General features: G+C 40.5%; 2 protein-coding genes across 5 annotated transcripts in view; one reads left to right on the forward strand and one right to left on the reverse strand.

Annotated features, from left to right (window-relative positions):
• Positions 1-7209, reverse strand: part of CEP97 (centrosomal protein 97) — a 31167-nt gene extending 23958 nt beyond the window's left edge. Inside the window, exons 1-5 of the mRNA XM_082625306.1 lie at positions 7114-7209; positions 4524-4666; positions 3613-3771; positions 2611-2712; positions 269-382 (exon numbers count right to left, since the gene is read on the reverse strand). Of these exons, the coding sequence (XP_082481432.1) occupies positions 269-382; positions 2611-2712; positions 3613-3771; positions 4524-4666; positions 7114-7156 (561 nt within the window). The 5' untranslated portion in view covers positions 7157-7209. The remainder of the gene's footprint in view (positions 1-268; positions 383-2610; positions 2713-3612; positions 3772-4523; positions 4667-7113) is intronic.
• The window catches only part of RPL24 (ribosomal protein L24), a gene marked incomplete at its 5' end in the record, with an annotated part of 144625 nt that overhangs the window by 115252 nt on the left and 16325 nt on the right, over positions 1-13048 (forward strand). The window lies entirely within an intron of this gene.

Here is a 13048-nt window from a genome sequence, read left to right on the forward strand (position 1 = left end):
TAACCCTGTTAATGTACATGTTCCTCTACCAACAATTACTTCCCAATGGAGTGATAAGTACAGCATGACAAATGAGATTAAGCCTTAATAACCCACTGACATTAAGTAAAAGTAGAAAGAAAAATAATGGTCTTCTAGAGCCAAGTGTTTCATCCTGATAGCAGTTTCTTCCAAGATGCTCACAGTCTAAAGTGAGCTCACAACCCTTTCCTGTATCTCTCCTGACTTTCCAGCTTCCCAGATCCCATAAGATACCCTCAAATTTTACCTCATTTAAGTCCCGGATTTCATTTTCTGCCAAAGAAAGTATAGCAAGACATCTGGGTAGATAAGCAGGTGCCATTCTAAGAGAGGTGATGATATTTCCATGTAAAAGTAGGGTCTTGAAAGTAAAAAGAAAATGCATTACAAATGAAAAGATTACAAATAAATTGGTCTATTTTGATAAAACCAAAATGGTGTGTATAAACATAAAGTGATCTGTTTTATTATACTTCTCATCACACACAAATCAAAGACTGTTAATGCTGGAAGGGTCCTACGTGGTCTTCTGGTCCAACCCTCCTTTTTCACATCCACATTCTAAGCTCAAGAAAGTTTAAAGACTTGTCCAAGAACATATGCTTAGTGTAGGCATGTTGTGAGATTTAAGTTATTAAAACTTACTTGTTCATTTCCTTTTAAAACATCAAAAAAGAGCGTGAGAAAAGTGAAAGAAAACATTCATTAGAACAATCAGGTATAAAGCAAATTTTCCAAGAGAGAGAGATAACCCACAAACCATAATTTGCAATTATATTCTCTTGGTAACTTAAAGCTTGAGGAAGGTTGAATGTGCTTAGAGATGGTGCTGACTCAAATTAAGTCAGCAACAATGAAGAATAAAGCGAATACTCCCAACACCCAGGATTTTTTTTTTTTTTTTTTTGGCTGCGTTGGGTCTTCATTGCTGCATGTGGGCTTTCTCTAGTTGCAGCGAGCAGGGGCTACTTTTTGTTGTGGTGCACAGGCTTCTAATGGTGGTGGCTTCTCTTGTTGCAGAGCACGGGTTCCAGGCATGCGGGCTCCAGTAGTTGTGGCTCTCGGGCTCTAGAGCGCAGGCTCAGTAGTTGTGGCACAGGGTTTAGCTGCTCCGAGGCATGTGGGATCTTTCTGGACCAAGGGATCAAACCCATGTCCCCTACATTGGCAGGTAGATTCTTAACCACTGTGCCACCAGGGAAGTCCCAACACCCAGGATTCTGATAAGGTAATCATGCCTCCATTCCAGAAAAAAAAAAGTTCAATCATTTTTAGTTCATTTGAATTCTCTTAGTATCTGGCTACATCAAATTGCTTAGAATAATTGTTGCTAAAAATGATTTCTGCTAACAATATAGTGAAATCTGAGCTAATAATACTGTTTCTAAGGTTAATGAATTCATCTGATGCTAATAATATCCAATGGAGCAAAAATATGGAAAAAAAGCCTACGCATGTTGAAGCTGTGGTGCCAACTGTTACTTATTTCAGAGGTCCCCAATCTTTCGGCACCAGGGACCGGTTTTGTGGAAGACAATATTTCTACAGACTGGGGCGGGGTGGGGGGTGGGGGGATGGTTTTAGGATGATTCAAGCACATTACATTTATTACACACTTTATTTCTGTTATTATTATGTTGTACTATATAATGAAATATTATACAACTCACCATAATGCAGAATCAGTGGGAGCCCTGAGCTTGTTTTCACTTGCCACTCACTAATAGGGTTTTGATAGGGTTTTGAGTCTGCAAGCAATTGATTTATTATGGTCTCTGTGCAGTCAAACCTCTCTGCTGATGATAATCTGTATTTGCAGCCGCTCCCCAGCGCTAGCATCACTGCCTCAGCTCCACCTCAGATCATCAGGCATTAGATTCTCACAAGGAGCGTGCAACCTAGACCCCTCACCTGAGCAGTTCACAGTAGGGTTCGTGCTCTTATGAGAATCTCATGTCACCGCTGATCTGTCAGGAGGCGGAGCTCAGGTGGTAATGCAAACGATGGGGAGCAGCTGTAAATACAGATGAAGCTTTGCTTGCTGGCCTGCCGCTCACCTCCTGCTGTGCAGCCCGTTCCTAATGGCCCAGGGTTTGGGGACCCCTGACTTATTTGATTGCATTCCCCTCGATAAAAAGTGCTACAGGCCACAGATTTTTTAAATTAAAGTGAGGTTAATTTTGATAATTTAGTAATATCTATTACTAAAAAAACAGCAATCTTGAGTGTCAAAAAGCAAAGTCAAGCTCAGGAATGTTTACTCTCAAGCCCACCAACATGTTGTGTACTATATAACTGAAGCTGCTAATGTTGGCTGATTGGGCATGAAGGGAATTTCATCATGTTTGTTGGATGGTAAATAAGAATTAACCTTGACTACAACAACCAGTTTTAGTTAAAGTAAATCAATTATAGAAATTAACAACAAAAAGTTCCATACTTAATTTCTGGTACGCTAATAGAATTTTTATCATAATCAACACTATCTGTTCTTTATAACAGCAGGCTGGCTGATTTTAGATCAATTAGGTTACTTTCTCTTGGTATTTTAGTATAAAATTTCAGAAATGACATAGAAAACACACTTACCTTCAGTGATGCCAATTTAGATAGATCACCTATCTGGGGTATGTTATTATCTGATAAATCAAGGTGTTGAAGAGCTGTGCAGCTATTGATTTGTTCCATGGCCTATTACAAGAAAAGGATCACATTATTTCACGCACATGAAATCGAAAAATGAAATTCTTCCCTATTTCCTGTGGCTGAGCCTCTTGCCTCCTCTGCCCATTATCAGAAGCAGAGGAGGAGGGCTTAGCAAGAGAAAACAGAGGCAGTGCCAACAGAATCTGGCATATTGCTATATAGCTAGTTTCTACCTTCATTATCTCTCTAAGAGTAGAGTCAGATATTTACAGCTTATAGAAACTTTTAGTGATGACATGTGACAGTTGGTATAACATAAACTTTACAAGTTAACAATGGAGCCAAACTGCCTGGATTCAAATCCTGGCTCTGCAACTTCCTGACTGTGTGACCTTAGGCAAGTTACTCAACTTCTCTGTACTTCAGTTTCCTCATCTATATAATAAGCATAAAGCCTGTACCTACCTTATTGGCTGTCATGAGATTGAATAAGTTAAAACAGTTAAGGTGGTTAGAATAATACTTAGCATACATTACATACTCAATAGAAGTCAGTTATCATCATTTAATCCAGTTCCCTTACCTAGCATATCAAAAAATAAGACACAGAAATATTTATTAACTTACCCCAAATTATAGAGCTACGAAGTGGTGGAAGCAGGACCAGAAGCCAGATCTCCTGACTTTTAAAACAGTATATTCTCCACTGTACCATTAAACATGTACATAAAACTTAATTCAGCATGAGTTTTCAAAATGAGATTTTTTTTTCGGTTTATGTTAACTGAAATTATCTCTGGGGAATGAGAGTGGATACTTTCACTTTTTATTCTATTTATTTCTATACTGCTTAAATTTCTTTTTTCACAGCAAATACTTCTGTGAAGTAAAAAAAAAAAAAAAAACCTAATTACTTAAAAAAAAAGAAAGAAAGAAACAATTCACCTTGAGATTATTTCCTGCCAAATTCAGCCATTCCAAATGTACTAGCTCCTTTAGGCCTTCCACATAGCCAATGCTATTATGAGGCAAATTTAACACCCGAAGTTGGGTCAGTTTGGCCACACCCATCATCCGCACCAGCCGATTGTTAGCCACTGACAGCTGTGGAAAGAAAACATACCATTATTCTTAGGAGTAAAATATAAATATTACTTTCACATTAGGGTGGTTAAAAAGATTTATTTATATGGCCCAACATTCCCAAATATACAAACCCAATTTGCACTTTTCACATATATTGTCTAAAAATTCTACAGTGCAACTATTAGTTTGTTGTTGTTGTCGTTCCTAAGCAGTGGAAAATACAGATAAAGCTGAGCAATCAGACCTCCTCCAACTACTAAAAGAAAACATCTTTAACACAGCAACTACCTGAGAATGTAAACTCCACAATAACAGAGTCCTTTCACTATCTCCATCAAAATCTAGAACAGTACCAGACACATAAGGGGCCAATAAACATTTGTTGAAGGAATGAATTAATCAACTCTTTACCCCCACCATGAAATAAAAGGTTATCTTAACAACACAATATTTTGCCAACATAAAATGTTTTCTTTTTTAACAAATGCTCTTTTTTCTAGTCTACTCTAAAGGCAGCAAAAATGTGTTCATCTTCAGTAGAAATTTAAAAAGCATCACTTAATAATCATCATGTAAAAATTAATTTTTTCTTAAATTAATTTATCCATTTATTAAATAAATTTATTTTAGTTATTAAAAGTTTTAAAAATTTAAGGCAACATTTACTGCTTTCTAGGCTTGCAGAGTTACTTTTTGTTATCTTACTCTTTTATTTTGTATAATAATAAACTGGTCTTATATAACTATTTCCCCCACGTAGCAATACCTACCTGTATTAAACGTTTGCATTTCTCAAGATTTTCCAATTTAATAATCTGATTTTTATCCAGAATCAAAGTATGAATATCAACTTCATAGGGTAAGTTTGGACTTAATTTCTGTAGCCCCTGTCCTGACCAATTGACCACTGATCCTTGAAAAGAGAAGGGAAACTGTTAGAAAACACAACTACAACAGCTGAGCATAGGGATAAAATTATACTCATAAAATCTTATACATTTAGAGTTAGAAAACACTAGAGCATAATAAACATCAAGCTTTAAAAACTAAAGCAATCAATTTCTAAGTGACTACAGATTGAAATTATTCATTTTCCTTTAGAAATATCAAATTATACCTAGATTTGTGATATTCTACTCTAGTTTCTTTTCTTTCTTTTTTAAAATTTATTTATTTATTTATTTATTTATTTATTTATTTATGGCTGTGTTGGCCTTCGTTGCTGCACGTGGGCTTTCTCTAGTTGCGGTGCGTGGGCTTCTCATTGCGGTGGCTTCTCTTGTTGCAGAGCACAGGCTCTAGGGCGCCCAGGCTTCAGTAGTTGTGGTTCGCGGGCTCTGTAGTTGTAGCTCGCAGGCTCTAGAGTGCAGGCTCAGTAGTTGTGGCGCATAGGGCTTAGTTGCTCCATGGTATGTGTTATCTCCCTGGCCCAGGGCTCAAACCCATGTCCCCTGCATTGGTAGGCAGGTTCTTAACCATTGCGCCACCATGGAAGTCCACCTACTCAAGTTTCTTTGATATAATACTTTGGAATTCTTCACATTTAAATGTAAACTATTACTTCAATATTTTGTGCCTAAGTAATGACAGTATTTTTTAAATGTAACTAATCTTTTGATAGAGACCAACGTGCTTATAACCTATCAGTATATCCTAAAGTGCCCAAACTATTTTGAAAATCAAAGTACAGTTAATTTACCTACAAAATGGAAATAATATACCTAATTCATTAAATTGATGTGGGGATGAAAAGAGAAACCATATGAACAGCACTTAGTCCCATTCCTGGTACACAGAATTCAATAAAGTAATTTGGTATGTTTAACAGACGTTCAAATCCTGGCTCCACTAAGCTAACCACTGTGGTATCTTGGGCAGCAAGTTACTGATCTCTTTTGGGCTCACTTTTCTACTCTGTAAGATGGGAATGATAATAATACCTGCCTTATAATGTTGTTCTACAAAGAAAATGAGATAATTAAAAAAATAAAAGGCACTCAGAACAGTCTTGCTCATATAAAAAGTGCTGTATAAATGTTAACTGCTATTATTATCAGTACATTGCCATGGTGGGCTGGGGAGGTGGCGTTTAAGAGCTACAGATAGATTTGTGATATCTGTCACAAATAGATTGTGCAGGGAGAGGGCCAGAGAAACTGCCAATTTCAAATTTCTACCCAGATTAAGATTACTGCGGGAAATAATTACGCGAGAGTGCTCTCCTGAAGGGTTTCAACCAACGTTTTTCCATTGTCTAATGGCTTCTAGCATTTGGGGCGGGGCGGGGGGGTTCATTCGATTTTGAGAATTTGGTGAAAGCTATATACCGTCCCAGGAAAATGCATAGCCTTTGCACACAATTCAAAGGGATCGAGAGACCTCTTAGACTCTCCCTCCTAGATAATGAGCCCCAGACCTAAGCGGTGGAGACGGGCCTTCACCTTCAGCCCTGACCCTGACCCAGAGCCTCCGAACTGTAACCAAAACAAAGGAGCTCCGCTCACACAGCACCTACAAAAGCACCCACGCCCGCGTTCCGCTGGGCAGAGACCAAGCTATACCCCAGGACCCGGTCTGCAGAAAAAGGGATAGAGAACTGTGGGCTCTGGATAACCCCCAGATTTTATCACGGCCACCGGACACTTCCAAGAAAGGGTCCAACGTCAGTCTATCTATCTATATATCTATATCTATCTATCTATCTATCTATCTATCTATATATATATTTTTGTGTGTGTGTGTGTGCGGTACGCGGGCCTCTCACTGTTGTGGCCTCTCCCGTTCCGGGGCACAGGCTTCGGACACGCAGGCTCAGCGACCATGGCTCACGGGCCTAACCGCTTCGCGGCATGTGGGATCTTCCCGGACCGGGGCATGAACCCGTGTCCCCTGCATCAGCAGGCGGACTCTCAACCACTGCGCCACCAGGGAAGCCCCCAACGTCAATCTAGAGAGCTGTGTTCGAGACAGGGTTTTCTTGAACGTTCTAGGAATCCACGGGAAAGGGGGAGATCCTGCAGTTTTCACTTGGGCACCCAGAACTCAAAGTAAACATCCAAGAAAGGTTACCGCGGCCAGAAACCCACCGCCCAGGCATCCTCAGGAGCGCGGGAGCAGCGCGAAGGTCTCTTGGGGCTTGTAGTCCCCCGCTTGGCCCTCGCTGCGACGCCGGAGAGCCAGGCAGCGCCCAGGGGACTACAACTCCCAGAGGGCAGCGCGCCTCCGCGATGCCCACAACCCCACATCAGAAGAACTGGTCCAGAACTGCACCCCTAAACCCAGTCTTCTTCTTTCCACCAGGCAACAATAGTTCAGTTCTATGGAGTAAACCTGGGGACCCAGGGGTGGGGATCGCCTTACCTTCTCCAAGAGGCAAAGCCGCGTCGACGCGCGCCACCGCCATACTTCCCGCTTGCTAATAATACCAAGCAACCGTCCTCCGACTGCTAGGTGGAAGTCGTAGTCGGGAGGAAGAAGCCAGAGACTACAGCTCCCAGGATGCACGGCACCCAAAAGGCCCAATTGGCTGCCTACAACTAACGAAGCGAAACCCGGGTTAGAATCTGAGCCAAAGTGAGTTTGGGAACCGGGTCAACTCCCTTGTTTGGCAGGGAAGCAGGCTATTGTTAAATGATCATTTCACTCTCTTTTCTAGGTGTTTTCGAAATTTGACACTTTTACCATCGGGATGATTATAAGGTCACTACTCAATACAGACCGAATTTGAGGACTCATTGCTAGAGACTTGGGGGCTGTCTCTTCTTTTGACAATTCTGAATAAGTGAAAGTGTTCAACTCAGCTATAGGCGATTTTGTGAGATAGTCAAAATAGATACATTTTATTTGAAAATTTAGCTTAAGCATGTTGAGATAGAAGCTTTTATACAGTATTTTTAAGTGGTTGTTCTTGAATAGTTAACAGAACTTTAGACCTGGGAGTATATTTAATAGGTATAAACCCAGAATTTTTCCAGAGAGTATACAAAAGAAGTTTACAGTACAGTGTCCAAACTCAAAAATTACACTGCCTTGCTGGAGAGGAGTTCATAGCTATATCAAAAAGCTTACACTTTTGACACAACTATTACATTCTAACTAGTGTGATTGTAGCATGAACTCAGTAAGTTTTCAGGGAATGGAGAAATAGAAACCATAATCTTCAGAGGAGACTTGAAGGAGGAAGTGAAACAGAGCTAAGGCTTAAAAGGTGGGTAGACTCTAAACAGTTCAGGAGTATAAAGAAGACGAAAAGACAGTACAGGCTGCAGGTGGAGGCAGGTAGTAATGCAACTAACCTGATAGCACCACACAATGTAGAAAGGGAGCTTCCAATTTCTACTGCCCACTCCTTCATTCCCTCTTATTCTGAATTCCCCTCTTTCTGAAACAGCAGTGTCCAAAATCTCTGATCATTTCTGTTTGAACAAAATCCCCATAACTCACACTTCTAGGTTTCAAGGCAATTGATTCTGTGAGCATTCCCTCCTTCCTGAGTCCTCCTCCTATCTCTCTGACTACACCTGCTTTAATTCTTTTTTAAAAAAAACTCTGTTTCCCACTGTTTTAGTCTGAAGACAAATTTCTTAACTCTGAAGAGGGAATTAAGACTAGGAATTTTTTTCTTCTAACCAAGAGACCCCTTACCTAGAAAGTACAGTCTTACTATATAGGTGTAAGAACAAAGCAAGCCTGAATTCTGTCTCCTACTAACCTTTGTTCCCTAGAACAGCTGGTGAGGACTGAGGCGAGTCTCCAGCTCAGGGAGAGAGAAAGGGTTTACAGTTCTCTCCAATTTTGCAGGGTAATGACTTGGGACGGGGGGTCCTGGATGCCCAGAAGGTACCTGAGGAGCACAGCTACCCTCAAGTTTACATCAATAGCAGAACCAGAGTTTTGTCTGGTTTGTCTGACCTGGGATCCTGAGGAAAGGGCCAAAGGGTTCTCTTCAGGGGTTAACTGAGTATAGTCATAGCTCTTAAAGAGAGTGGGCACAGATCCTGGGCACAGTCCCACATGCCCAAGTGACCCAGCAACCCTTTAAAATCATACCATGGAAACTTGTACTTCAGATACAGCTTTTGCATCTAAAATCAAATTGCTACACTTTAACTAAATTGCTTCATTTTGTGTATATGTTAAACCCTGCACTGCACACTCTGATCAGTTTCCAATCAGTCTACTAACCAACACCATGAACTTCTCAACAAGGTAGCATTTTTTGGCAGGCTCAGGCCCCACAAGAAAGACTTTCCCTCCTATCAGCACAGTGTACTTGATCTCTGCAACAGCTGATCCCCCTGACTCACCTTTCCCATCTCTAATTCATCTGCTCACTGCTACTGGCATTATCTAAGTAAAACAACACCTTTTATCATATTAATCCCCTCCTCAGAAACTTCCCTCTTAAAATTCAACTTTCCAGGGCAACCATAATAAGCCTCACCCTACTTCCCACCATTCATTCCACTAGTTTTCACTTGGTGCTTTTGATTGAGGGAATGACAAAATGATACTTGTGTTTTAGAAAGGTTAAACTGCTCATGAAACAAGGATGAATTGAAAAGCAGAATAGTGGCAGGAAGGAGACTGTTGTAATAGTGGATGGTAACCTTTAACAAACCGTGCAGTTTCAGGAGAGTATTATGTACAAGTTTAGATAACATGAAGTTAAGAGACTAGGTAGACAGAAAACTGGAACAAAATTTTGGATAGTGCAATTTATCTTGACAAAATAAAGGAGATTTTCTAATTAGGATGAAATCTTATGTATGAAAGAAGTAAATATAATAATAACTTTGAAGTTTTAAAGTTTTAAAACTAAGAAGTTTATTAATCTAAAGAATTTTGACACTAAAGATTTTGAAAATGTGCCTTTCTTTTTACAATAAAAGTATTTTACATGATTTATGTGATTTTTTGGTGATTTATATGAAGGTTTAGGTATACAAAATCAAAAGTTTTCTTCTCTGGTTAGTATTCATTGGTAGACTCTTATGGTCCTGCTCTCTTATCTATGACCTGTGACATGGAAGGAGAGACTACCAACTGTGAAAAAACAGTTCATGGGTGTCAATGAAAACATTAATCAACAGTCGATCTCAGAAAGAAGTGGAAAATTTTATTCCAGTCAACCTGATGATTGTAATTCAAAAAGCTCTGAGGACTATTCTGTCCATTAGAGGTCAAAGCATGGTTATGTTGCAGGAAGGGGGACATCTTCCAGGGCCTGAGAGAGGGCTCTTGTCTAACACTTGGAAATGAATTGTCTGAGGAGACACACATGCTGACAAAGCAGGAGACTTTATTGGGAAGGGGCACCTGGGTGAAGAGCAGGAGGGTAAGGGAACCCAGGAGAACTAAGCTGCCATGTGGCTCGCAATCTCGGGTTTTATGGTGATAGAATTAGTTTCCAGGTTGTCTCTGGCCAATCATTCTGACTCAGGGTCCTTCCTGGTGGCGCACACATCACTCAGCCAAGATGGATTCCAGCGAGGAGGATTCTGGGAGGTCGGTAGGACACGTGGACTTGTGTCTCCTTTTGACCTTTCCCCGAATTCTTCCAGTTGGTAGTGGCTTGTTAGTTCCATGTTCCTTACCAGGTCATCCTGTTTAAGATAACTCGCAAATGGTTACTGTGGTGCCTGGCCAGGGTGGGTGGTGTCAGCCAGTGTTTCCCCTAAAGTTATATAAGTTTTTGAGACAAATTAGGTATTATTGACAGTTTACACCATCCAGATCTACAGTACAAAGCGAGTACTTTGTACTCACAGGGGGCCATTACAAGATTAAGAGGGAAGGTTATCTTCTAAGGATTTGTGACCTTGTGTGAGATTAAGAAGGAAGGTTATCTCCTAAGGAGGTCTGGTTAATGCAGATGCACAATACACACTAAAGGAGGCCCAAACAGGCAGTGAAAATTTTATGTTTAAAATTTCTTGTCGTGCCATAAAATATGAAATTTATTTCATCATGGGTTATCTAGAAGCCCTAAATGCGCATTAACTTTCCTCATTGTTATTTATCATTATTTAATAGGTGTTACACACACAATAATAAAAACCAAACAGTGCACAAGGTTATACACATAGTTTCAAGTGTTTTGTCTGTGCACTTATCTAGAAGAGGAGATGCAGCTCTTTCAAATTATAGAAGTGGTCTGTAAATCAAAAAGAAGTTTAGAACCACAGTGAAAGAATTTCAGTAATAAAATTGTACAATAATATTTGGATGGAGGGGCTAACTACGCTGCCTTATTATTTTTTTTTTATTTTTATTTCTGGCTGCATTGGGTCTTTGTTGCTGCATGCGGGCTTTCTCTAGTTGCAACGAGAGGGGGCTACTCTTCATTGAGGTGCACAGGCTTCTCATTGCGGTGGCTTCTCTTTTTGTGGAGCATGGGCTCTAGGCGCGCCGGCTTCAGTAGTTGTGGTTTGTGGGCTCTAGAGCACAGGCTCAGTAGTTGTGGCACAGGGGCTTAGTTGCTCCGCGACATGTGGGATCTTCCCGGACCAGGGCTCAAACCCCTGTCCCCTGCACTGGCAGGCAGATTCATAACCGCTGCACCACCAGGGAAGCCCCTGCCTTATTATTATAAGGAGGTTCTAGCTGGGCTTCTGTCTAGAGATTAGTGCTGAACAAATAGGAAGCTACCTCTGGGAGAGGAAAATAAAATAGTTTGGGGGAACCAGTGAATGATTGTCTCCACCACCCCTCTGGATGTAAACTGCCAGCCCACCATTCTCCAAAGTAGTGAGATTTCAGGAAGGCGAACAGAACAGTCTTAAAGAATTGATCCCAAATAGCATGAAATGTCAGGGCCAAAATAATTTGGAAGAGTTAGCCATCTCAAGATGAGATACTAATATTTTATTTTATTTTCCCCCATATAACATATCAGCTAATATCTAAGAAAAAGAAGAGGTGAAAGTAAAAATAAATTTCAAGAATAAAGCCACTGTCACATATATACAATGGAATATTACTCAGCCATAAAAAGAAACGAAATTGAGTTATTTGTAGTGAGGTGGATGGACCTAGAGTCTGTCATACAGAGTGAAGTAAGTCAGAAAGAGAAAAACAAATACCGTATGCTAACACATATATATGGAATCTAAAAAAAAAAAGGTCACGAAGAACCTAGGACAGGAATAAAGACATAGACCTACTAGAGAATGGACTTGAGGACACGGGGAGGGGGAAGCGTAAGCTGGGACAAAATGAGAGAGTGGCATGGAAGTATATACACTACCAAATGTAAAACTGATAGCTAGTGGGAAGCAGCCACATAGCACAGGGAGATCAGCTCGGTGCTTTGTGACCATGTAGAGGGGTGGAATAGAGAGGGTGGGAGGGAGGGAGATGCAAGAGAGAAGAAATATGGGGATATATGAATATGTATAGCTGATTCACTTTGTTATAAAGCAAAAACTAACATACCATTGTAAAGAAATTATAATCCAATAAAGATGTTAAAAAAAAAAAAAGAAGAAAGCCACTGTGAAATACTTTTCCGGTGACTTTGCCTAACTAACTGGGAAGAAGATGACTTTTGTTTAAAAGAATAATAAAGAAGGGACTTCCCTGGTGGCAGTAGTGGAGAGCGCAGGGGGCTGGTGTTCGATCCCTGCTCAGGGAACTAGATCTCACATGCATGCCGCAACTAAGAGTTCGCACATCACAACTAAGGAGCCCACGTGCTGCAACTAAGGAGCCCTGGAGCCACAATTCAGACCTGGTGCAACCAAATAAATAAATAAATATTTTTAAAAATAATAATAAAGGAACCCTTGACAGCTTTATTTCATGATCTCTTTTGAGGTGCTTCTAAAAGGCAGTGAAACCTATATAAGTGATTCATCATATTTCCAATTGAAAATTAAGTGAATGTTTAAATAAAAAATTGTAATTTTAATTTATATTTGGAAGACTGAGTGCTTAAAAGCTCAAAAAGTTCATTTTTATAAGAGTAGTAGTTTTACTCTCTACCCCACCCCCCCAACATGATTCATTTTTTCAAAATAAGTGGTGTAGGGACTTCCCTGGTGGTCCAGTGGTAAAGAATCTGCCTTCCAATGAGAGGACTTGGGTTTGATCCTTGGTCGGGGAACTAAGATTCCACATGCCGCAGGGCAACTATGCCCGCACGCCACAACTACTGAGCTCATGCACCTCAACGAGAGAGCCCGCGTGCTGCAAACTACAGAGCCCACATGCCCTGGAGCCTGCACACAACTAGAGAGAAAACCCACACGCCACAACTACAGAGAAGCCCGTGCACCACAACTAGAGAAGCCCG

Source organism: Mesoplodon mirus (assembly GCF_964341445.2).
Source record: "Mesoplodon mirus genome assembly, chromosome: 6".
NCBI lineage: Eukaryota > Metazoa > Chordata > Mammalia > Artiodactyla > Ziphiidae > Mesoplodon > Mesoplodon mirus.